Source organism: Gigantopelta aegis, chromosome 3 (genome assembly GCF_016097555.1).
Source record: "Gigantopelta aegis isolate Gae_Host chromosome 3, Gae_host_genome, whole genome shotgun sequence".
NCBI lineage: Eukaryota > Metazoa > Mollusca > Gastropoda > Neomphalida > Peltospiridae > Gigantopelta > Gigantopelta aegis.
In genome coordinates this window covers 54662849-54687228 of record NC_054701.1, presented here as the reverse complement: position 1 = coordinate 54687228, position 24380 = coordinate 54662849, and the positions used below count along the sequence as shown (strand labels likewise).

The 24380-nt window shown below is 33.8% G+C and overlaps 1 protein-coding gene across 4 annotated transcripts in view; it reads right to left on the bottom strand.

Moving 5' to 3' along the window:
• The window catches only part of LOC121368250 (ubiquitin-like modifier-activating enzyme 1), a 75645-nt gene that overhangs the window by 7754 nt on the left and 43511 nt on the right, over positions 1–24380 (bottom strand). For all 4 annotated transcript variants that reach the window (XM_041492901.1, XM_041492902.1, XM_041492900.1 and 1 more), the window contains 14 exons: positions 23626–23730; positions 22404–22484; positions 21617–21772; positions 18918–19083; positions 18261–18343; positions 17723–17836; positions 17161–17274; positions 15656–15802; positions 14071–14145; positions 12532–12724; positions 9988–10169; positions 6067–6153; positions 3103–3207; positions 1647–1730 (listed from right to left, as the gene is read on the bottom strand). In XM_041492901.1, coding sequence (XP_041348835.1) covers positions 1647–1730; positions 3103–3207; positions 6067–6153; positions 9988–10169; positions 12532–12724; positions 14071–14145; positions 15656–15802; positions 17161–17274; positions 17723–17836; positions 18261–18343; positions 18918–19083; positions 21617–21772; positions 22404–22484; positions 23626–23730 — 1692 coding nt within the window. The remainder of the gene's footprint in view (positions 1–1646; positions 1731–3102; positions 3208–6066; positions 6154–9987; positions 10170–12531; positions 12725–14070; positions 14146–15655; positions 15803–17160; positions 17275–17722; positions 17837–18260; positions 18344–18917; positions 19084–21616; positions 21773–22403; positions 22485–23625; positions 23731–24380) is intronic.

Here is a 24380-nt window from a genome sequence, read left to right as displayed (position 1 = left end):
CCCGGAGATACCGGACAGTAACATTATGTTTGAGCTCGTACCTAGTCTAATGCTATGCCGTAACAATATTTCCCCCAACTTGTACCCAATCTAATGCTATGCCATAACCCCCCCCCCCCCACCCCCCACCCCCCAACTTGTACCCAGTCTAATGCTACACTGGAGCAATAGCGGCGTAACAATAGACTGGGAACCGCTAAGTCGCTATTGTTTTTTATGGATATTTTCTCCCTTCAAATTTTATTTGAGATATTGATTCCACATCTGCAGAAAATTGATACAAGTAGGTTTATCATTAGTAATGTCAGAAACACTTATAGATTACTGCTAAATATTAATTTATGTCAGTATTACTCAAAAATAGATGCAGCAAATCTTTTTGCAGATTCGGGGCGAGACGTAGCCCAGTAGTAAAGCATTCACTTGATACGCGGTCAGTCATTGGGCTATTTCTCATTCCAGCCAGTGCTCCACAACTGGTGTAACAAAGGCCATGGTATGTACTATCCTGTCTGTGGGATGGTGGATATACAAAATCCCTTGCTGCTAATCGAAGAGTAGCCCAAGAAGTGGCGACAGCGGGTTTCCTCTCTCAATATCTGTGTGGTCCTCAGCCATATAACCATAAATAAATAAGTGTGTCGTTAAATAAAACATTTCCTTCCTTTTTTGCCGATTCAGTTTGATTGCGAATATCACAAATTTTGCGATTTTGATTACAGCATAGCTATAAGCTGGGAACGAGAACATTTTCGTCCAAGTTTGTTACGATGTTATTTATGAATTTCATTTAAGTGGGATACTAAATTCTCCGGTGGGATACCAGATTTGGAAATGTTAGTATCCAACTGGGATACTGCCCAACATTTTTAATCTTGAACACTAAAAAGGTAAATATAAAACAGTACAATGTACATATTTGGGAATACTAGTATATTTTTTACTACTAGCATTTGCATTAAAAACAAAATTATAGTATTGGCGAATTAATCACAGAGGTGAGTCCTTTTTTCTTTTTAATTCTTACAATTTTTACAGTCCCGGTAAACAAATTCATGGAGTCGGTGCGGGGTCCTTTCCGGCCCCTAGAGGAAACACTGGGTGTGGTTATAATGCCTTTTCCAAATAATGGACGGAGTTGGTTTTGTAAATACACTCTTCAGTTACTAGTACCTTTGAAGGGATAGTACATTCGGAATACAGAATAGTGTTTTTGTAAATGCACTATTACTTTGGAACAGTGGTAAAAAAGAAAAAGAAAGACCTGCTGTCTATAATCACTAATTTGCAGGTGGGAGTGAATGAGCATTAACCCTTATGTAGCGTGACAGTGTGCCGTCAATTTCTTTATCTTGTGGACACGACACAGCACCACATGCCACTATTTGCTTGACACCATGAAAAGGCTTGGTCCACGTCATTCCAGCATAGACACGAAAAGGTCCCATCAACAGCAATAAGAATTATGCATTATTAGATACTTACTACTGTAGGTAACATTATTCTGAACCGATGGATGCTTTTTAGAAATTTAGTATGTTTTGCTTGTAACAAACTAGGTAGAAAGTTGGATAAGCGAACTTTCAATCAAGTGAATTTGAAAAGAATTCTAGAACTGCTGAATACCATTACCAAGAATACCTCACCTGAAAATAGTCTAGGAACTGTTGAAGTGTCATTTCACCTTGTACTTCAAATCTATCCCACAGTGTAAATTCAGTGTCATAGTACTGTGGAAACAGACAAAATTCACATCACTGCATTGCTAGCTAAACAATTAGTAACCAAAGAACACAATTTTATCAGTTATACAAACCACATTAACTATCAAATTGAAATTTCTAGTTTTAAGTTTTAAGAGCATTCATGCCAATAAGGCCTTATATAAAAAAAAAAGGTTTCATCCTCGAGGCTTGAAAAAAATAGGGTAGGTCATAGGATTTAAAAAAAAAAATCAAATCAAACTGAGGTGTTCCAAATCTAGTTTGCTGATTGCAAAAATTCAGGGATCATAATTTAAAAACAAAAAAAATGTTGTTTTTTTTGTTTCAAAACATTTCGGGGTATGTCAGGAAACCGGAAAAACAATAGTTTTTTTAAAGGTCTAACGGTAAATTCACATCAATACATTTTAAATAAATTGTTCTGTGACTGTATAATTGAAGGAAAAAAAGGGTGAATACAGCAAATCAATTAACCATATTTTCTATCCTACCATAATTGAAAAAATAAATAATTCAAGTGTAGAGTTTGTTTTGTATTTCGGCTGTACATAAGGCAGAGTTTCTGGACCTCTGGAGTCCAAGTTATAGAAGTATCAGTATATACACTTTTCTAAAAATTAAATTTTAAAATATTTTTTTTAATTTAGTAAATTTAACTTCAATTGAGATGAATATTAACAGATCAGACCATGAACCTGAGTTTTATTAGTCCTTCCTGGGGGATGAATGTTCATTGTGAGTTTTATCATGATCTACATCCCTAGAGACAGTATTGCAGGACTGACAGCTGCACCAAGTCCCCACCCCATCCCCAGTAGAACAGAATTTACTCTCATAAAATAAGACATTGACACTTATTTAAACAATGAAATTAAACAAATAATAATATTGACCAAAGCCGGTAAAACCACAAAGCAATGCAATATGATCTCAAAGGGAATCACACATGTCATAACAATGACAAATTGGAAGTCATGTAGAATGTGCACAAGGTAATAATAAACATCTATGTATTTATAAATGCTTAAAGTGAAAATGTAAGTAGAAATTATTAATTTGTATCCCAGCAACATTTTTATCAACTATAAGTCCAGCAGTCTAAAGCTTAATTTATATATCACTAAAGATCATCACAGCTTTGCCATAATACTAAATTTGAAAACGAGATATTTACATATTCTAAGCAGTATTAAACATTTGTAAAGGACAATAAGACTTAAATTTGGCCAGTGATGTACAAATAATTAACAAAATGGAAATAATTCTGTGTTACTTTGTATATTACATAACAATAGCTAGGATTTAAAATTACTCACAATTTCAAAAGGTCTTACCTACTTTAATAGAAACAATTATGTCCGTAATCCATAATACTAACCTTGTTTTTGGGTGCCAAAAGTGGTTCAGAAAATGCAAAAAATGGCAGAGCCAAATTGGCGAAACCATTTTTGTAGAGTTCCACCTTTTTGTGGCCTTGAACAAGCTGAAAATAGAAAGAATTGTGATTAGGAGTATTTTAAGTACAGTCGATTTCTGTGTAAACCAGCACAGTTTTAAAGTCCCATCCGGCTGATGTTGTCTATTGCAGATTTCGGATACAAATTCAATAACAAAAGAACGAGTTTAGGCGCAAAACGTGATATATCCATTTTTTTTTATCTTCAGTAAAAGGGGTTTTTTTTAATTGGCATATATCGCGTTTTGATAAAAACAAAAAAACGGGATTTACCCAATAAAATTTCATAAGGATTATCCCTTACTGACATACAATAAAAAAATTTAACTAAAAAAAGAAAGAAAATGGTTTATATCGTGTTTTGCGCTTGAACTCTTCACAAAAAGTAGGAGGTTCTGAGATATTAATGTTAATATCAACTATTAGACCGAACATATGTTTTGACCACAGACATCCTAGCAAAGAACCTTCAGGTCTGTTTATCAACACACCGAAACACATTCCATAGTTTGCACATGCATCACGCAGTTGCCCCGCACAGGTGCGTGGGATGTCATTCTCGATTTTGACAATTTCCAGGAAGGTCCATTAATCACTGCAGAACATTACTTCTGCCAATCTTTTTCATTCTGTTGATCATACAGTTGTTATTGTTTTGTTTTTAGTCATTTTTATTGTTTGAATTTGCAACTGACTGATAAAAAAATGTCAACTTTCAAATTTCACTTCTGACCCCAATCGTTCTTCAAGATCTTTGGTGGTCATAAAACCTACTGTAATACTGAACCACTGGTTGTAATGTTTGCCCAATTAATTCATTATTATCATATAACCATTCCCCACAGCTAATATACCTTACAATTTTGGCAATTGTAAATTCTTATTAGAGTTCCCCTACTTTTTTTTTTAAGAGTATATAAGAATTATTTGTCATTTTGTTGCGAATTGATCAATGTGTAACAGTCACAAATTGTATAAAATAGTGTAGCGTAGCAAACAGCACAACTTATTTAGTTAAAACTAGACATAATTCATAAATCAATTTCTAACGTTATTCCCATGACCTGCTTTACATAAAAATGTCCCATTTGACATAATGACGTCATCTGACATTATTTTCTGAGGTTTTCAGTTTAAAATACTTCACTATGCTACACAATTTTATGAAGTTTGTAACAGTTGTACATCGGTAAATTCATTAAAAAATTACAAACAGATCTTATATAATTACAAACACAGAAGCCTGCACAGAGGGTTGGTTTTAGTTGTAGAACCCTCCTTTTGATCAAGCAAATGTTTTCTTCTGGTACGCGATCATACCTCTACTGTCTGCCTGTGGTTACCTTTTAAACAATGATGGCAGTTTCGCAGTAATTAGGACACCAAAACGTTATGAAATAATCGTGCCTCTTTCCAAGTTTAATAGATTATTAACCATACCTATTGTAATGGGTGAAGGTAGCAAGATCAAGCATGTGTTCATACTGACAATCCGGCATATTCTGTTTATCTTGATTTTCATTGATTTCACAGATGTCTTACAGAGTTTGGTGAATGTGACGTTTTATTTATTTTGGTATTTTCTTATCCCTATATCACAAGAACATTAACTCTGGATGAAATCTGTCTACACTGGCATATTTCATTGGTCATCCAGTTATGGATTACTGGTCGGTGCAAGTGGTTTACACCTACCCACTATTGGTTTGGAGTCAATATCTGGATTAAAAATCCCAGACCGATGGCCTAACCACGACGCCGGTTTGTATTGGTTGAGTTTGTGGAAAGACATACTCCTTATTTTGCCTACAAAAAAGTCCAAAAAGTTTTATACAAAATATAAGCCGTCTCATCTTTCAACTGGACCGAAGATGTTGTTGGTCTGACATTCATGGGCAGTTCCGGTTTTGCTGAACCAATCAAAGTTTTAGTATTGTTATTTTAATAAAGATTTCAAGATATACAAAAAACAATAACGATGTTTGTAAAGTGATCCCCTAATGTCAGATACATTTTTTGTTATTTTCATCTTCATCGATCGCTGTGATAAAATATCGCCTGCTGAAAAAAGTAGTTTTGTTTTTGTAAAGGCGGTGTATATATTATTTGGCACCCAAGATAAATGATTTTAATGATAAACACTACCACTTCCGTTGTTTTTATAAGCAGTGACATCCCCCCAAAATTAAAAGTTTATAATATTTTATAAAGAATTGCTGAATAAACAGAATGGCAGAAATGACAGAAAGTAAGAACCATCAGTTACAACCAATTATATCTGCAATTGAGGACAAAATATCAGACGATAGTTAGTGAAAACAAAAGACAGAATGACCGTTCTGATCACGTGACAAATATGACATCAAATAAGGTTTTTTTTTCCAATCACAGATTGCCGAATCCGCGAAAAATAAAATGTTTTCATTACTCAAATAAAATATAACTTTTATTGTGTGTATTAAACATACAAATGGATACAGGTATGGGATGAAATAGAGGCTGTTAAAAATACTGTTAAATTATGTTACGGTAACCGTCATAAATTTTTCGTCAGTTGCTTCTTCGTACACATAACGCAGCTTGTTTCCTTTGATGTCCAGTGAGCAGACTGATCATTGCTTTTTTTATGTGTGGAAAAAAGTGTGCATTTGGAAATTGCAGAAATAGGTGCTGTAAAATATAGTAGGGTGTGGGAAAATAATGAGGGGCGCAGAAAAATAAAGGAGGGCGGCAAAATGCAATAGCGGGGCGGGCCACCACGTTTAAATGGAGAAGCAAGAATACTGCTGTACATGCAACTTTAATTCCAAATTTGTGAATTTTAGGAAGGGCATGAAGGCAAACCAAGTAGAGAAGGCCAGGCATTTTTCTTGCCGTTGATCTTACCTTGTACAGCTCAAGTCCAACCAAGCCAACTACCATGGCTGTTGTTGTAGCAATTGCAGGAATGATCCTTCCAGCTATTAACTTGCTCTGAAAAACAGAAAAACCCATCAAAAAGACATCTGATATTTTATTAACGATAATATATAAAAATGTGTGAAATTATTAGCTAGTGTAAAATATGCAATTTATAAGAAATGAGGCAAAACGTTTCAATAAATCTTATTTATTTTTTGTTTGCATATAAAACAAATGTGTAATGTTCATTCTCAGTAATTAATAGACTCAGATAGAAGGAAACTGCTTCGATATCCACATCACGAAGAGAAAATTTGTGTTCTGTGTCAGTTTTTCACTGTGATTGTTGACAATACTCAACAGCAATTAAAACTTGCCATGACACTAAGTTGAGTAATTCTCAGTCTTTGCAAAACAATCCAGAACATATACTATTCAAAACAAGTTTAATAGTTTACTGGACCACATTTTTTACATTACTGTATATAAATGTCGTATAATGATTTCTTTAATTACAAAACATATTGATGTGAACAGATCTTTAAAAAAATGTGTTAAAAATATAATGGGCATTTCCACGTGACTTCCGTTAAGATTTTTTGCCCACTTTTCAAACTATATCTTGGTATATCTGCTACAGTTATATATTTTAAGATTCCAACTATTGTATGCATGAACCTATTTGCTTAATGTATTAAATGATATAAAAAAAAACACTAACATGATTACATAATTAATATTTTAATTACGTCTGTCACGTGACTCGCGTTACACAAAAAGGAAAGTGCCAGAAACAGACCATAACACTATTCAAAATTCTCCTCAAATTATAAATGACAAGAATGAATTAATACCTTTAATTCATTAACAACTAAACAGGTTATCAGATAACATAGAAAGTGAATTAAATTTTATTCCATATATAGGCAAGATCTTGCATAATCAACGTGACTCGCGTTACATATTTCCCACGACTAATAAAGTACACTTGAGCTCACAGGTATTATGTATTTCTAACTTTCTGTTGCTGTAAAACTAAGTTTGGTTCCAGAGAGTATGTCTTTGACCAAACTTGTTATTAAACCTTCAATGTCTAAATATTGGAAGTAATATTTTTGTTCGAAATTTGGATCTGTGAAATGAATCAATTTGTTTTATCATCTTCTAGGAATTGAAAATATAAACCCTGATTCTTGCAAAAGGTTAATAGTTTTGCAGGAAGCCTTAAAGAAGACACTAATGTCTTGCATACATGCAACTCCAAAATGAAGCTTTTCTGGACAGTTAGAAACCTTGAAACCCAAAATGACCAGTGGTTTATAGTGAAGGCCTGGTTAAATTATTTTATTAAATTGTTGGGAGTGTAAAATATTTCACCAGATTTAGCTAGCCATTTCCAGTTTTTGTCAGCAGGTATATGCACTTTCCCAAAGATAGGACAGTACATACCACAGCCTTTGATAAATCAGTTGTGGAGCACTGGCTGGTTGGGAAAGAAAAACCAATGGGTCCACAGAGGTGGTTCGATCCTACGACCAAATTTCTTCTAAGCTTTTTCAACACAAAATGTGCAAGTTAAACTGGCATGTATGCAGGTTTGTCTGTTCTCATCAACTGTAATGGCCTCAGTTATTTAATTTTACCATACATTAGTCAAAATGTGAAAAGAGTAAACAGCTCCATTGTTTTCCTTAATTTCCCTTTCTAACTTTGTTTACATGGTTTCTAAGTATTATTTCCAGTATTCTTTTAGTTGAACTTTGTGTTTGATGTTGGATAAAAATATTTTGTTTAAGCTTAATGAGCATGTGGTTTCATAAACTAACAGGAAGTGAGATGGATTCTGGGAAAAATTATAGCACTGACCTCTTTGATAAATCTCTGAAACTAATTTAAAAGCTATCTTGATTAGAAAAATTAAAAGAAAACCATAACATTCAGTAAAATCATTGCGACTTGCATTATTCTATCCCATTTTTTTTTGTTACTCGTGTTACATGTGACTCGTTACAGATATTCCCATGCCTAATATTGTATCAGAGAAAGAGACAGTCCTGTTGTTGGTGTCTTTTTCTTAAGTAAGGACAGGGGATGCAGATATACCACTGGCAGTTTCATTTTACCAGAGGCTTCACTGTGGTAAGAAAAAGGGGACTTTTTTTGGTATGGTTATGTCCATTGGAAACTGAATCGTTTTCCTACGGAACGAAATGTATATTTGGTATTCCTTGAAAAAAATACCTGGCTACAATCTAACTGTAGACCCTTGAATCTTCAACTTGACCTGTTCCAATTGCTAATAACATCACTTTCTAATTATGTCATTAGCTTTCCGGGTGTTATTTTCATTTGAATGTAAGAATGTAATCAAACAATTACAATAAAGAACACACTCGCCATCAGTTTACTATTAGCTTATATTATTTTGGAACAAAACCATGATGACATAACTGTCCAAAGATTACTGTAATAAACAACAAGTACTTTTTTATGCTTTGTCACATGATCACAAAGTACATTATATATTTTGGTAAAATTTTGTTTGTTTCTTTGGGGTTTTTTCCACAGATTTTTTTTTTTTTTTAGATATTTATTTTATTAGTAGCCTACTTGTGTAGCATTTACAATATCTAACCACACACACACACACTACTAAAGCTGAAGATATTAATTTTGCGTCTATTGGCTGTTTGAGTCAAAAGAGAATCAATGAATTGGCATGTAACTGAAATGTATAAAAATAAAATTCATATAAAAACATATTAATGTATTAAGTTTTAAACCCATATCATCTCAAATAACTTTCTTTTTTTCTTTTTGGGGGGGGGGGGGGGGGGGGGGGGGGGGGGGGGGGGGGGGGGGGGGGGGGGGGGAAGGGAGAGAGAGAAAGTTCCTTGAAAATTAAAAACAAAATTCTTCACAAATTACCATCAAACTACATAGGTTAAATCTTCTTTTATGATACAGATTTTAAGGCAATTGATGGAACATTCAAGTTAATCTGAACGACAAAACCGTAATACATGACCAGGGTCATTATCTCTGCATAATGCAAAGTCGAATGGGCATTTGGCAAAATAGTAGATAATTCCATGGATCTCTATCTAGTGCCTCATCTTTATGATGACAGCCACTCTCAAGGAAATCCTTTAGTGGAAATTGCATCCCTCTTACATCGGCACAAATTTATTTCATCTCTATTGCATTGCCACAAGAGGACTGCCATTCAGACTAGTTTACTAAAGCACACACAGGTCTGTATTTGATCTCTTTGCACTGCATTAGCTTTTACTCAGAGACAATGCAAGTCAACCTGCATACCTTGGTTGTTCTAGCATTTTGTCTTCACCCCCTGTATTAAAAATGAGATTTAATCTGTTAATTTAACGGTAATTTATAAATAAACATGTTTATTAATTAAGGATTTCTTTAAAAAAAAATGTTACTTGAGTTGGTATGGATTTTATACTTAATAACACGTTTTTATATGAATTTTAACTTTATTCATTATGATGTTACATGCAAATTCATCGGTTTCCTTTTGTCCAAATGGATTATGTATGGTGAACACATGGCTATTATTCAACAAAGAACATTCAAGTTTTGATTTTGGCTGTGGAGTTAAATTTCAATATGATACTTGGAGGGTTAGTTGAATTTGAGATGGGCCAGTAAGAGTTTTCTCCAACTGGCCCTGTTGGCGACCATGGTTTTTATGTTAATTTTCAACCCTGAGATATGAATATTATTTTATAAATTCATAAACCTTACTGGTCAAAATACTTGAAATAAACTTGTAACTCAGTCAATGGGCTTTTGTTGAAATTAAGCATACAGTCTAACAATGGAGTGAATACTTCAGTTTTTTTATCACCTCATCAACATGTATTTGAGCAAACCGCTTACCTTATGACGGTCAGCTGGTGCAATGTCATAATTCTCAGCTCGAAGATTTGATGCTGCGACAATAAAGTCCATGTGGAAATTTGAATCATCATCCTTTTCAAACTGAAGTGGTGTCACTTTCACTTGTTTCAGTTTCTCTGGAGATGGAATGGATTTCAGAACTCCTTCAATTTGATCCCCATCTAAAAAGAGGCAATAGTAGTTAAAGTGATATACAAACTATGAAAGTATTTCTCTACTGCTCATTTAGCCAGCACTTTGTTTCACATGCATACCTGTACTATTATTTATCTGCCAACTGGTCCCAAGGTTTATATTTGAAATCCACAAACTCACTGCCAAAGAAATGATTTTGTTCAAACAGATGCAGACAAACTTGTTGGATCGGAGTACAAAGCTAACTTAGAATGGTTCACTTATTATGTACTCACACTTGTTTAGACCTGAAATAATGTTTTAATGTTATTTTAAACAGCATTAACTACTCTAAAATATAAAAATGAGCAAAAACCCACAAAAATAATACTTACCTTTTCACATATGATTCTGAACATTATTTATAAAAAACTCTAATGTAAATATGCAAGAGGAATTTATAAACTTGTACCCCCGTCAATGTGGTTTTTCTTACATGACTTATTTTACCTATATTTACCTATAAAGGATTTTTTGTGAGGCAAACTAGTAGTGTGTTGGGGGTGAAATGATATTTTCGCATGGGGGGAATAGTATGGGGCAAACTGATATGAAGACAAACTGAGTGGGCAAACAGGTTAGGGAGCGAAACCTATGGCATTCATTTAAATGTCCCCTTCTGATTTGGAAAACAAAGTAGGGGATTATATTCTGTAAAAATACGTTTGGCACTGTTAAGTTGTCAGCAGAAAGTGAACTCTCCATTGTCTTATTCGACAAGCATGACCTCTGAAGTGATTTCACCATGTTATCCTATGCATATCTTGCTAAGTAATTTGAGGATAGCAGATACAGTCAAAGTTTGGTAACTCAAACTTCGATTTCTTGAAAACTTTTATCTCTCAAACTGAAGCGATGGTCCCGTCTGAATTGCTATACAAACAAGTAATAACAGACTTCGAAAACATCTCTCTCGAACTAATTTTTTGGCCTCACTATAGAGATTTAATAGATAATGCACTTCCAAAACTTGAAGTGTATGGGATATGGGAACTCTATTTACGTTCCCATATCCAAAAATAGGTTCAGGCACCCCCACCACGGATTTGGCCTCTGACATCGCCAGTGAGCAACTCCGGGACGGGAGGGCTTGAAGTATATGGAGTAATCAATTGTTGACGGTAGTATTTTAAAGAAAGAAAGAATGAACTGTCAGCCAAATGAAGTGTGGATGTCTTGCAAGGTGTTGGCTGTCGATGATTAAGCTTTAATTACAAACTAATTGATCGCCAGGTAAGCGGAACGAAATGATCCTATGTGGTTTTGGTTGTCAATGTTTGTACTTGGCGGAGGGACTTGTTGCACAATACATAATTACAGTTTGGTTGCCACCAAAGAACTAGTAATAATCATTAATGCTGCTTGTTTTCACACTCAAAAAGAGTTGATCGTGTCAAACTATTTTGAATGATTCTATTGTGAATTTGTACTTTTAAAAAATTTAAATTTTTTTAAAGTGTATTAGTTATGTTCCACCAGCTTTCAACACTAGTGTAGACAGAATTTTATATTGGGGGTCAACCCAGTAATTATTAAAAAAAATTGGGGGGGGGGGGGGGGGGGGGGGGGGGGGGGGGGGGTGCAATCCATACTATGTATGTATGTATATCAAATTTTATAAAATTTAATACAGTAAAAAAGAAAGAAAGAAAAAAAGGTTTGATTGGGGAGTGGAGGGAAAAGGGGCACACAGTTTTCACAGTATGAAATGAAATGCCTTGCAGAGCACTCACTCAGGTTTGGAGTCGGTATCTGTATTAAAAATCCCATGCCTAGACTGGGATCCGAACCCAGTAGCTACCAGCCTGTAGACCGATGGCTTAACCACGACGCCGGTCCCTTCAAGTTCGAGTTAGCAAAGTTTGACTGTATATGTATATCAAGACTAGTAATCATGTGTGTGCTTGGCCACCTGAACATGGTGAATGTTACAAGAACATAATTTATGACTGGCGACACTAAAGCAGTTAATGCACAAAGACGTTTATAAACTAAGTTAGTAATAAATATTATGTTTCAAAAATCATACTTGGACAAAGATAATTTTTATATGCAATCCTAGTAGCATAATTGTGTTTAAAAGTGTAGTTTTCATGCCAAAATCATAAAGGGAGACAGGTCTGTGTACAGGTCACAGAAACAGTACACATGACATCACTAGAGATTGGAGTCTAGACTAGCAAGTTTTATAAGCACAGGCCCAGACTGTCTATTTATCAGCAACTTTTTAAACATATCCTGATTTATTATGTATTAAACCATATAAGGCAAACCCTGGGTCATTCAGTAAACAAGGTTACTTTTTACAATATTGCAGACAAAGGTTTGTGGGTTTTAAGTAATACTTGCCACAGATATCATTCTGTCTTGCTTGAGCTTCAGCATCTGTTACAGCAATCTTAACACCTGACCTTGGTTTGAACTCTGGCACGGATATTTTGGACACCATCTCTCTTATCGCTTTACGGTCTCGAGACGGCTTGAATCCATATATTGCAGCTCTGAGATTTGCAGCAGCAATCACATAATCCAGATGCAAATCCTATATTTAAATAACAAAGAAACAAAAATGAGTATGAGACAAACAAGCATTAACTAAATGTGATGGTTTGCATATTATGCAACACAAAGGGAAAAAATCTGTTCATACATGTATATGCACCACTAGTACTTAATGAAATAATACACAGTGTACTAAATAAGTTGAAGATAAGTAACTACCAAATGTTTTCTTATTTGTGATTAAGAAATGAGATATAACCATTTAATTTCATTTTTGACAACTCCTGTAGTGTTTTTGTATGCAGATCTTGTTTTTGCATACTTTAGAACTTTAGAACATGATGCTTATTTTAGCTGCCAATGTAAACTGCTAACTGTACAGGACCATATTTACTAAAGGTGATCACTGAGGTTCTATTTTAGATGTTTAAGTGAAATATAGAACAAAATAATACATGGAAAAAATGCATTAACCTTCTGACTACTGCAGGCGAGATATCTCGCCCGACGTCACGTCAGTCAATATACTGTACACTGTATACAGTGCATTCCCCAATTCATATTTCCCCGCCGTTTTGCACACGACACTCACCGGAAACGGAAATATAATTAAAGAAAAAAGATTTTTTTTTCAAAATGGTGGTTTTTGTTTTGATTTTTTCAATTGAAAATACCTTGAAATTTTGAGTTCAAAAAGTGGTTTTCGGCAAGTATTTTCGCTTGACAACAATGGCGGCACGTCGCGGTAATTTTCAGGGATCGATAGCTGATTGTAACAGCTAATTTGATAATAAATTTGATAGTTTTACCAACAACGAAAATTACCAAATATTGCAATATGAATCGTAGTTCGGGTTTTAAAAAAAATTCTGGTCAGAAAACCACTGTTATCGGGAATAATGGACATAAATACTGGACAGCTGGCCACAAATGCCCGTAAGTAAAGGCAACTTTTTCGATTTTTTTGGCCTAATTTTAACCACCATTAGCCGATCTAAAACAATAAAAATTACAAAAAAAGACACGAAAATAATACTTACCGATTCATATATGAACTTTATTTCATGTATTTATGAAACATTTGAGTGAATATATGTGAGTAAAAATTATAAACTTGTACCCACTCAACGTGGTTTTTGTTAAAAATTAATCCAGTAGTCTAAAGGTTAATATGCAATTTGTCAAAATGGAAAACAACAGCACTTCCAAAACCTAAAATAAACAAATCATCCTATTTAAACCAGAAAGCCTTTCATTACAGGATTCAAGGCAAATAGAGAAAGTTTAACCAAATGTTAACAATGATCTAAATGGCATTGATATGGGACTGTGTGTACTACCAGTTGATAAACAGCCATAGAATATACAAAGTTAAAGTCAACTTACATTATGTGGATCAAAGGGTATCGGGTGAGGGCATCTTTTGGGACCAGACCAAAAAGGTGCACCAGCACTTGTCAGCTGAAAAAAAAAGTAAAAGAAAAAAAAAGTAAAAAAAAAAAAAAAGTGCCTGACCGATGAAAACTAAAGTTAAAATTAAAAACAAATTGTAAATGTCAATATTCATAAACAGACATCTGAAGTACATGTAATATTTGACACTAGAGATAATAACCTTACAAAAGATACCAAATTTGTATCACCTGACAATGGAATTGCCCTAGAATACACAGAATATTAATTTCAGTGTTTGGTATCCATGAAATATTCACAATTACTTACTAAGTATAAGCCACATGATCAAAACTAGGTGGTGCTCAACCTTCTGACTTACTGCAGGCAAAATATCTTGCCCGACGACATACTGTACACTGTATACAGTACATTTCCAAATTCATATTTCCCACCAATTTGCACATGGCACTAACCAGAAATGGAAATGTAACATAGCAAAAAAATTACTTGACAGCATAGTAGCTTTTGTTTTTAGTTTTTCAATGGAATATACCTTGGAATTTTGAGTTTAAAAAGTGGTTTCAAGCAAGTATTTTCACTTGACAACAATAGCGGCACGTCACGATCATTTTCAAGGATTGATAGCGGATTGTGGCAGTTAATTTGATAACAAATTTGATCGTTTTACAACAAAAATCATCAAATATTGGGATATGAATCATAGTTCATTAAAAAAAAAAAAAAAAAGGTCGGTCAGAAAACCACTGTTATCAGGAATAATTTTAATCAACATTAACTGATCTAAAATATAATTTTTTTAAAAACCCACAAAAATAATACTTATCGATTCAGATATGAACTTTATTTTATGTATTTATAAAACATTTAAGTGAATATGTCAGTAAAAATATTAACTTCTACCCACTCATCGTGGTTTTTGTCAAAAATGAATCCAGTAGTTTAAAGATTAATTAATTTCTAGGTTTTTACACATTTAAAAAATGTATATATCATACTCACCAAGCAGTATAAAACTACTCATAAAACAAGAATAAAAGAAACTGATTAAAATGGCCTACTATTAAACAAGTGTCCTGCCATGTCAAAATCATGTCTAGTACACTGGCACACAGGGCTCGAACTTAAGAATTTGTCTCCCACAGCAATTTAAAAACAAACCACCGACGGCAATTTAAAAACAAACCACCGACGGCAATTTAAACCCTGTCCATGGCAATTGAAAAAAGAGAAGACTTTTACAGCAAAATAATAATACAGAAAGGCTATTTTGCTGTATGTAGACATATTTTAAATGTACTAATGTTATATACTGGCAACTAATGTACATCAGATGAAAACATTCTGCCATTATTTGCTCCCGGCCTACGGCAATTTATATCTCAATAACGGCAATTTATATCTCAATAACGGCAATTTGCCGTCAGTGCCATCGTTAAGTTCGAGCCGTGGGCACAGAACCTTTAAACTGGATATCCCTTAAAACTGGACTTTATACTTGGTCCCTTAGATGTCTGGTTTAGAGGAGCTTCAATGCATATGAATAAAGAATACACACCTGATCAGCTGGGAAATTATATAGCAACTGGGAAATCTGGTTGATGTAATTCTTTTGATAAAGATGGCGAGCCCATTTCACACAATCTTGAAATGAAGTTGGTCTATCATCTACAAGTGTTTTCTTCACAGCGTCAAGAGTATCAAACTGAAAACAAAACAAGTGAATCAGTAACTAACAGGGGTGGGACATAGCCCAGTGGTAAAGCGCTCGCTTGATGCATGGTCGGTTTAAGATCAATCCCCATCAGTGGGCCAAATAATCATAATTAATGTCATATGCTGTCAATTGGAATCTTACACTGGTAGTGGTAAAAAAAAAAAATCATAATAATTTTAAAAAATAATTAAAATCTGAGAACAGGTTATATGTGTAGTAGTCTTGAAAAGCAATAACAAATGATTATTTCTTACGTATGGCATAAAATATGAAATATCTGTATGGAGTATTATATTGCCAGTATATTGCGCAACATATTAATTGAAAAAACCAATGTCATATCTTGAACAGAAACAGAATTATGTAACTTCAAATATGGGACAAAATTATAAATAAAATCATTTTCGACACTGGCAGTTGAACTCGTAAAAAACACATTGGCTCATCGGGCTTGCTCGGGTCTTCTAAGAGATATGAGAAACTTCTTTCTTTCCTCAGGAAAACGTGATGGCACTCTAGCAAGTTTATAACAACATGCATGCTGCATGATGTGAACAAAAAAACCTACTTTAAATATGCATTTTAAAACGTACCGCATTGAACTGCTTCAACACACAGAAATACTTATTTTGTGTTGGATAAAATGACCGCTAATATTAAAATTTTGACCGTCAACTTGACAAATAACAAATTTGTACCGGACAAAGTCAGTGACTGAAAACATATTTCCAGGCTTGGAACAGCAATAAATAAGAAAAGGTGAGGAATACACTTTTTGATATATTTCAGGTTTTATTAATTGTAGACAGAAACTAGCAGGTTGATGAACGGATATTATCGAATAATCATTTTTGTAAAGATATTTGACATTTATTGTGGGCAAAACCAAAATGATGATAGTGAAGATTTTATATATTAATGCGCGCCAATTTTTGTTTTAAACTGCCACTCCACTCCTTGTCAGACAAATATTTTCAGAACTATGAACAAACCCAAAACATTTTGGGGTATTACAAAAAACTGGATGACCAGAGCCACTTCAGGTGTACGAAAATAAATATTTTAAATAATAAAATTGAAGTACTTCTAATTTAGAATACTGAAAACGGTTTTAATAGTGAAAAATATGTCATAGTGTTTAAAAACTAGGGTCTGTCACTATAATCGACCTAAAATATCATCACAATTGGACAAACCTATTATTCTTTAACATATGTTGCAGTCACAGTATGAAAAAAATGGAGGGTGCTTAATTTATATCTGGTTATAGTCCGACACAGCATCACCTGGATGTTATGTCACATTTTAGCTTATTTTCATTCTTTATGCCTTAAGTTAATACTCACAGCTTGAAAACCAGGAAGTTTTAGCGTCCTTTCTACAAACTTCGAATCAGTTATGTACTGCTGTGCACTCTCCATTGGTTGGACAAACAATCCTTCAAATTCATCTCTGGCCCACTAAAAAATAATTGTTTTTGTTGTTTAACAATCAATACTGGCTTTGAAATACTACCAGGAATGTTTATCCTAAGTTTCTAGCACTCTGAAATCTGCTTTGATTCAGCAAACTGTTGTAGCATAAATTCAACATGGAACAATTAAAATCATCATTACATGTTATTCATAAAAATATAAGCACACTATTAACATTTATGTGAATACTTAATATTAAGTTATGGCCACCTTCCTCAGGCCAAAAAACAACAACATTACTCTGTGTGTGTGTGTGTGTGTGTGTGTGTGCTTGCGTGTGCGTGCATTTGTGTGTGTGTTTTGTGTCGGTGACAGAACTTTTAAAACTGTTCTTCTCAAAAATGAAGATTTTTAGTAGCTAACATTTAAACTGGGGGCGAACATTTAAAATGTCGGTTGGCCATAATAAAGCACCCACATCAAAACCTATTACCTGTAAAGTGTGTTCAATCGCATTAGGGAAGTTCTTCAAAGTGCAAGTGGGAATAGATTTTTCTGGCGGATCTTGTGATGATGAATAGGATTCTGTGATATGGGGAATGACCACCTGAAAAACCCCCAAAGCCATGTAAAGATCACTATCACAGACTTATTCAGTATAATTTGAAGGACAAACAGTTTATATATTCCAAAATCGTATATCTATATAAGACTGTGTCTGAAGCAGTCTGAAGGCGGGTTACCAGAATGGAAACCATCTTTCACATTATGCACAACTCAATGAGTGTTCAAGCCAAAATCATGTATACTTCCAGATACAAAATAAGTAAAGAATTTAAGGTCATTATAACTGACAAGACAAAAACACATATATATGCACATAAAAAATAAGAATAAAATTTAAACATAATATGACTCAATTAATGTTCAATGCTAGATTTTAAAAATTCTTCATCTTGCATCAATTGAAACGGAAGACGTTTGCTTTATTGGAAAAGAATGTTTCAACAGCTGGCTGCTCTGGAAATTACCTGAACATTTGCTTTTGTTCCCAGTGTGCCGGACTCCAACAAAGGTTTTCGGTAATAAACACATCTCCGGTCCATGTACATTCCTAGACAAAACAGAAAATAATGTAATGGATGAAGTCATCCAATTTGTAAATGTTTCTTGGATTAGCATGTTTATAAATCTAGGCTTACTGTGCAGAAGATAAAATTGTTTCATGACCTTTAGAAAGGAAAGAAAAGAAAAGAAAAGGTTAGACATGAGCAATTGCTGTCACTCGCGTAAAACGATTTCCATGTGAGCATAAACACTGAAATGTCCCCTACCTGGGCTGATGCTTATAAAATGTTTAGAGTCTGAAACAGTAATGTTATGACAACGCCATACAAATTGTCATACAAACTGTATGCAAGTGACATCATTAGAAATTAAGTCTGAATTTTAAAAGTTTTATAAGTATGGGCCCAGGTCTAACAAATTTTCATATCTCCCAAGTTCAAGGGCCACAAGTCTGTGAAAAACAGGTAAATTGCCATAAAAGTTAAACAGGACCTGCAACAGAACATGATAAAGCTATATACAAACTTTCAGTTCCATATCTTGAGGTATTGCAAAAACAAAAATTGGAAAAAAAAATTCTTAACTCCTACATTCAAAGTTTTTTTCAAACACGGACTTACTTGCATCAATGTTGTCAAGTGCATTTACTACTCCATCAAGAGCTTCAAAAAAGTCATCTGTGTACACATTTTCTGTTTCTGGACCAACTCGGTCCTCCTTGGCATCAATATGCATAAATGGATTCATGTCTTTTACTGCTTTAGCAGCCGTCCTTGATTTCAATTTCTGGTGGTAAAAATGCTCAAGTTCAGTCATATATACAACAAATGTTCATAAAGATTCCTATCATCATAATTAAATTTCCGTTACATTCGTTACAATTTAACGTCATCCCATTGGTTCAGCCATAGCAACATGTTCATTATTTCTTGATAAACATAAAAATAATGATGTCAAGAAATGCAATATCTGATGACGTTACTTTAACAATGGAACAAGAAATAGCCCAACGGATTCACCGATGAGGATCAAACATAGACCGACCATACATTAGGCAAGTGTTTGACTACTGGGCTACGTCCCATCCATGGCCAGAGACTAAAAACTACTGGCCTCAGGCATTAAGCCACTGTATTCTAGAACCCCTGTCCTTTTTTTTTTTTTTTTTTTTTTTACATGCATTGTAATGAACATTCACAAGTGCAACTATACACCAAGTTTCATTAATTTAGGACTTTCCAACTTGTGAGAAATGGTGCTTAGGTCTCTGAACATTATGAGAGCGATGGTTTTGTTCGTGCATCACTCGCGTAAGTATAGTTTGCGTAACTCATTTTTCATTTGCTCATTGAATTTATGACATCATTTACATGTTCATGATGGGTTACCTAAAAACAAAACATGTTACCTGAATTTGTTTTTGCATAACCCATAAATGGTTTATGCAAATTTTCAATTGTCAGAGGCCTGTGGTGCTCAACACACAAGTTTAACATCCAGCTAAATGCAAAAATTGCCATGTCCACCATAAAAGAAATAATATCCATCTTTTTACTTTGTTCAGACAATAAAAATTCGAAACTTCCATAACATCTCATTATTTTCGGAAGACTGCCTAAGAGAATTACAGTACCAAATTTTAGAACCATCAAGTCAAATGTCTACAAAGAGACTTTCAAACTTAAAAAAAAAAATTGAAAACATTTAATAATTCAAAAATGTCTAAAATATCTATTACTTTGTAGAGACTGCCCTTGAGAATCATTGTACTAAGTTTGAGAACAATCAAATCAAAACTACAGAAGAAGATAATCTTCAAAGGAAACCTTGACAGACATATCACAGACGGAGACACAGACAAATCTGATGTATGTCATAGGGCAGCTAAAAACAAATTGGGCAAGTCAGAAAACATTTTTTATTTCGCAATGTTTTTGGCTATGCTTGAATGTTTCAGGAAATTGGTGATATATTAGTTTCTACTTTGTTTCTAGTGTGACCGGAAATAAGCCCAGGGGGCCAAGACAACCCATTGTGAGCTTAGCATGGGGTGGGCTTATTCCCAGACAAGGGGCCAGTTTAGTTGAAAAAAAAGAAGTAATAATAATAATAAATAAAATACATAATAATAATTAAATAAACCAGAAAGAAAACAAAACACATGTATTAATTAGTGTTCCATTTGTTATTATTAAATAATAATTGTTTATTAATATATATATATATATATATATATATATATATATATATATATATTTTTTTTTTTTACTAGTATCTAATTATCAGAAACACACCTTCTATGTTACAAATACTTACCAGTGCTGTTTATTTACATCCAAAATTTAATGTTGAGAAGACTTAAAACAACAGCAATTAACAACAAACTCAATAGGGTATACACCTTTCTGACACAGACAGCAATCTTACACTGATCAGCTAGCTATACAAAGAGTTGTCAATCTAGGTCATTGTTCTTAGCCAATCAGAATAAGGTATTTGCCTAATTAGCATTAACAGCAGACACAGTGTGTTGGTAAAAATAGACATTGGTTTTTAGTTCAGACTTGGGTTTGGGTACTTCAAAGAAATACTGCAAGCATGAAATTGAAAACAATGTTACACTGTTACTGTTCAACTGCTTAATCTCACTGGTGGTAAAATATTGTGTTACATTTGTGTTTAATTACCTGCTGGAGGGTATGACATTTAAATGAACTTTGAGCAAACTTGCATTTTCGTGTTATTTATAAAGTGACGAAGTTGGGGGTGGGCTTATTTACGGATGAGGGCCTAATTTCTTGAATGCTATCAAAACGGAGGGGGGCTTATTCACAGACATGGGCTAATTTCCGGTCAAATACGGTAAGTTAATATTATGAATATTTTGAAAATCAACAATACTTTTAGTAAAACATTTGGATTAAAAGGCACAACATTTTAGAAATCCACTTACTTCATTTAGACTTGGTTAATACAAATAATATTGTCCATATAATGAGATGATAGCACTTGCCTAAAAACGTTCCTTTTGCCATAAGTTAAGGGAATTAAAGAGTTAAGAACATAATACTTCCCCTAAAATGTAGATTTGATCCTAACTCGATCAACTCAATAATATCTTGGAAGTGGAGGCATCAAGATACACTTTGTAATATTTAATGTGTAAATGACAAGATCACAAATGTACATAAGTATTTGTGTGGTATTATTATGTATATCTGTCAGTGCCATTCTCCTTGTTACAGGAAAGTGAGTCAAAACTAATATTCCTGTTATTTTAACATTTAAAATGAGTACCGGTACATATACACATATATACCTGAACATCCCAGGGTCTGAAAAGAAACTGTCTGTTTAAGTTAGATTTCTCAATACTGTCCATGTCTGTCACAATGACTTTGCCTTTCTCACCACACCCTAGACCAATCATAGCAAAGTTCTTCAGCATTTCACATCCAATGGCTCCAGCTCCCACCTGCAAAACAAAATTTTATTATTTTGTAAACAAAAAATACCTGAAAATTAAAAAGTATATATTTTGATAGAATAGTACTTATGAAACATGTTACTATTGTCGTCTATGGGATTTGGTGGTATACACCCATAAGCATTTAAAGTGTCCTTATGATACTTTAATTTTACATGAAAAAATAGTGTTCTTGACAGTAACTATATTTTAGAGTTTTTGCTGTTTAGGGTTAGCTCTGCCACTCACTAAATGCGAATTTTAAAAACAATTGGCGAATTTTTTAAATTATAATTTGGTGAAAAAATTACATGTAATAATTGATATTTTGTTAGAAAATAACTTAGTTTCTGCTATTTTTGAAGTTTTATAGATAATATGGTGAAATTGAATGCTCATCCAGAGCTAGCCCTGCTGTGGACTCGGATGAATTGATGAATAAAATAAAACTAATGTTTAATAACACCACAGCACAATGACAACTGGAATGACATGATTGATTATTAAAGGTTCATTACTCTTTTTTTTCTGCTTTAACTCACTGAAATGTTTATTTTAATCCAAAAGTTACAAACATTTGCAATCTATTTTTCACAAAGATTTTAACAACAGTAAAATAACAAAAATTAACAACTATTACCAGGAAATAGTGAAGATTGCCCAATGTTTTCTGGAATGTATCTCCAAACACAGCCCTCTGACCATCATATCGACAGTTCACCTTCAAAGAAAAATAATGTTAAAGAGAAAAATGAAAAAAGACATGAAAGAGAAAAAATAAAAATAACATTAAAGGGATATACCCTAGTTTTTAAACACTTAAGGCATACCTTTTTACTATTAGAGCCATTTTTGATAACTGTAATCATTCTTTACTTAGATTTTATTGTTTATATTATCCATTTCTGTACATTCGAAGTGTTTTTAGTCATCCTAGTGTTTTTAATATCGCAAAATGCATTTCTCATATTTTTAAAAACGTATGTGTGTCTGAGAAGTAACAGTTATGGAGTCCAGTTTTAGTCTATTTTTAGAGGGTATTTCACCATTTCAAATTCACAGACTCACGTTTCACTCAATTGTAACTTTATCCAAATGTGTTACAGGTTTGTAGATTAACTGAACTTAGTGTTCATTTTCACGGGCTGAAACTAGGGCATGTCTCTTTAAAGATTTTTTTTTTTTTAATGGTGTTAAAAGGTGGGGTGGGTGCTTATTTACAAATAAGAGCCTAATTCTTTGTACACGTTAACAAGAGTACTGGTGAGGTACATGATACGCCCATCAGTGGTTTGATGGAAAATCATATCTATATTAATGAATATGTTACAGGTATGATTCAATTCTAAATATGTCAAATTTTTGCAATGTGATAGATGAACAGTTTGTTTTGTGCAGTAGACCAAGAAACGTGGGTCATAGTGACCTAGTAATAGCACACGACACACCGCCATCCCAAGTTGTTCCTACATGTGAGGTTTGTTGGTCCTGTATGCAAGATAAGGTTTGGACAAGGATTTACTGTTACATTCAGTAGACCGTGAAAAGTAGGTCACAGTGGCCTAGTAATAGTATGCGACACACTGCCATCCCAAGTTGTTCCTACATGTGAAGTTTCATGGTCCTGTATGCATCTGTATGGAAGATATGATCTGGACAAGAAAAAGTTAACAGACGGACATATGGACATACGGATGGACAGAAGCCACCATACCATAATACGATCCATAGTTGGACGCATAAAAATGAAAGGAGGCTTATTTAAGAACAGTAAAATACATTATTATACAGTATTCAAACAATTAAAATTTGCTGAAAAAAACCCAACAATTTTTTAAATGTGATTAAACAGCAATACTTACAGGTTTACACAACTCTTCTGTTAGTGAGTCTCGGTTTTCGGGAAGGCATTCTGTGGCATCAAAATACAGATACTGATAAACAGGACTAAATTTCCCAGTGCAAGCCTGAAAGATTACAATATATAAGAATATCTGGTTAATGTTTTACAATATAATAAGGTTTGCAGTTTCTTTTTGGCATCTGGAATTGAAACTACCAAGGTGGTCATCTAGAAAAAAAAAATCCAACTAAAACAATTATAATATATATTATAAAATTAAATATTCAATTTTGAAAATGTGCTTTTATTAATTTTAATAAGAATTATTTCTATAAAAATGCTACAATCCTTTCAGGGCTCATGCGACCGGGCGAACTGAGTCCAAACTTTGTTCTGACCAGCCTGACTTCGCCATGCTAGTCAACGTAAGGCGAAATCTGTGTCGGCTTTTCAAAAATTGCCATCACTTGCAATGTACACATCACGGATGAATGGTGAAGAATTTGAGGAACACCTATTCATAGATAATAATTAAGTGTGAATGGTCTGAGAGTTTGAAGAGAGACAGGCTCACAGATGGATGGTCTAGCTCGGACAACACCTGTGTCTGGCACTAATAGTTGGCATAAACGTACTACTGATTGTTGAAGCATATTGTCAGGCGAATGTGCTGGAAATTGTACAAGGGTGGGGATCTAGATTATGTCAAATGTATTTTTTTAGGGAGTTTGGGTCATGCTCCACTAGAAAATACATTGAAAAAAAATATTTGTT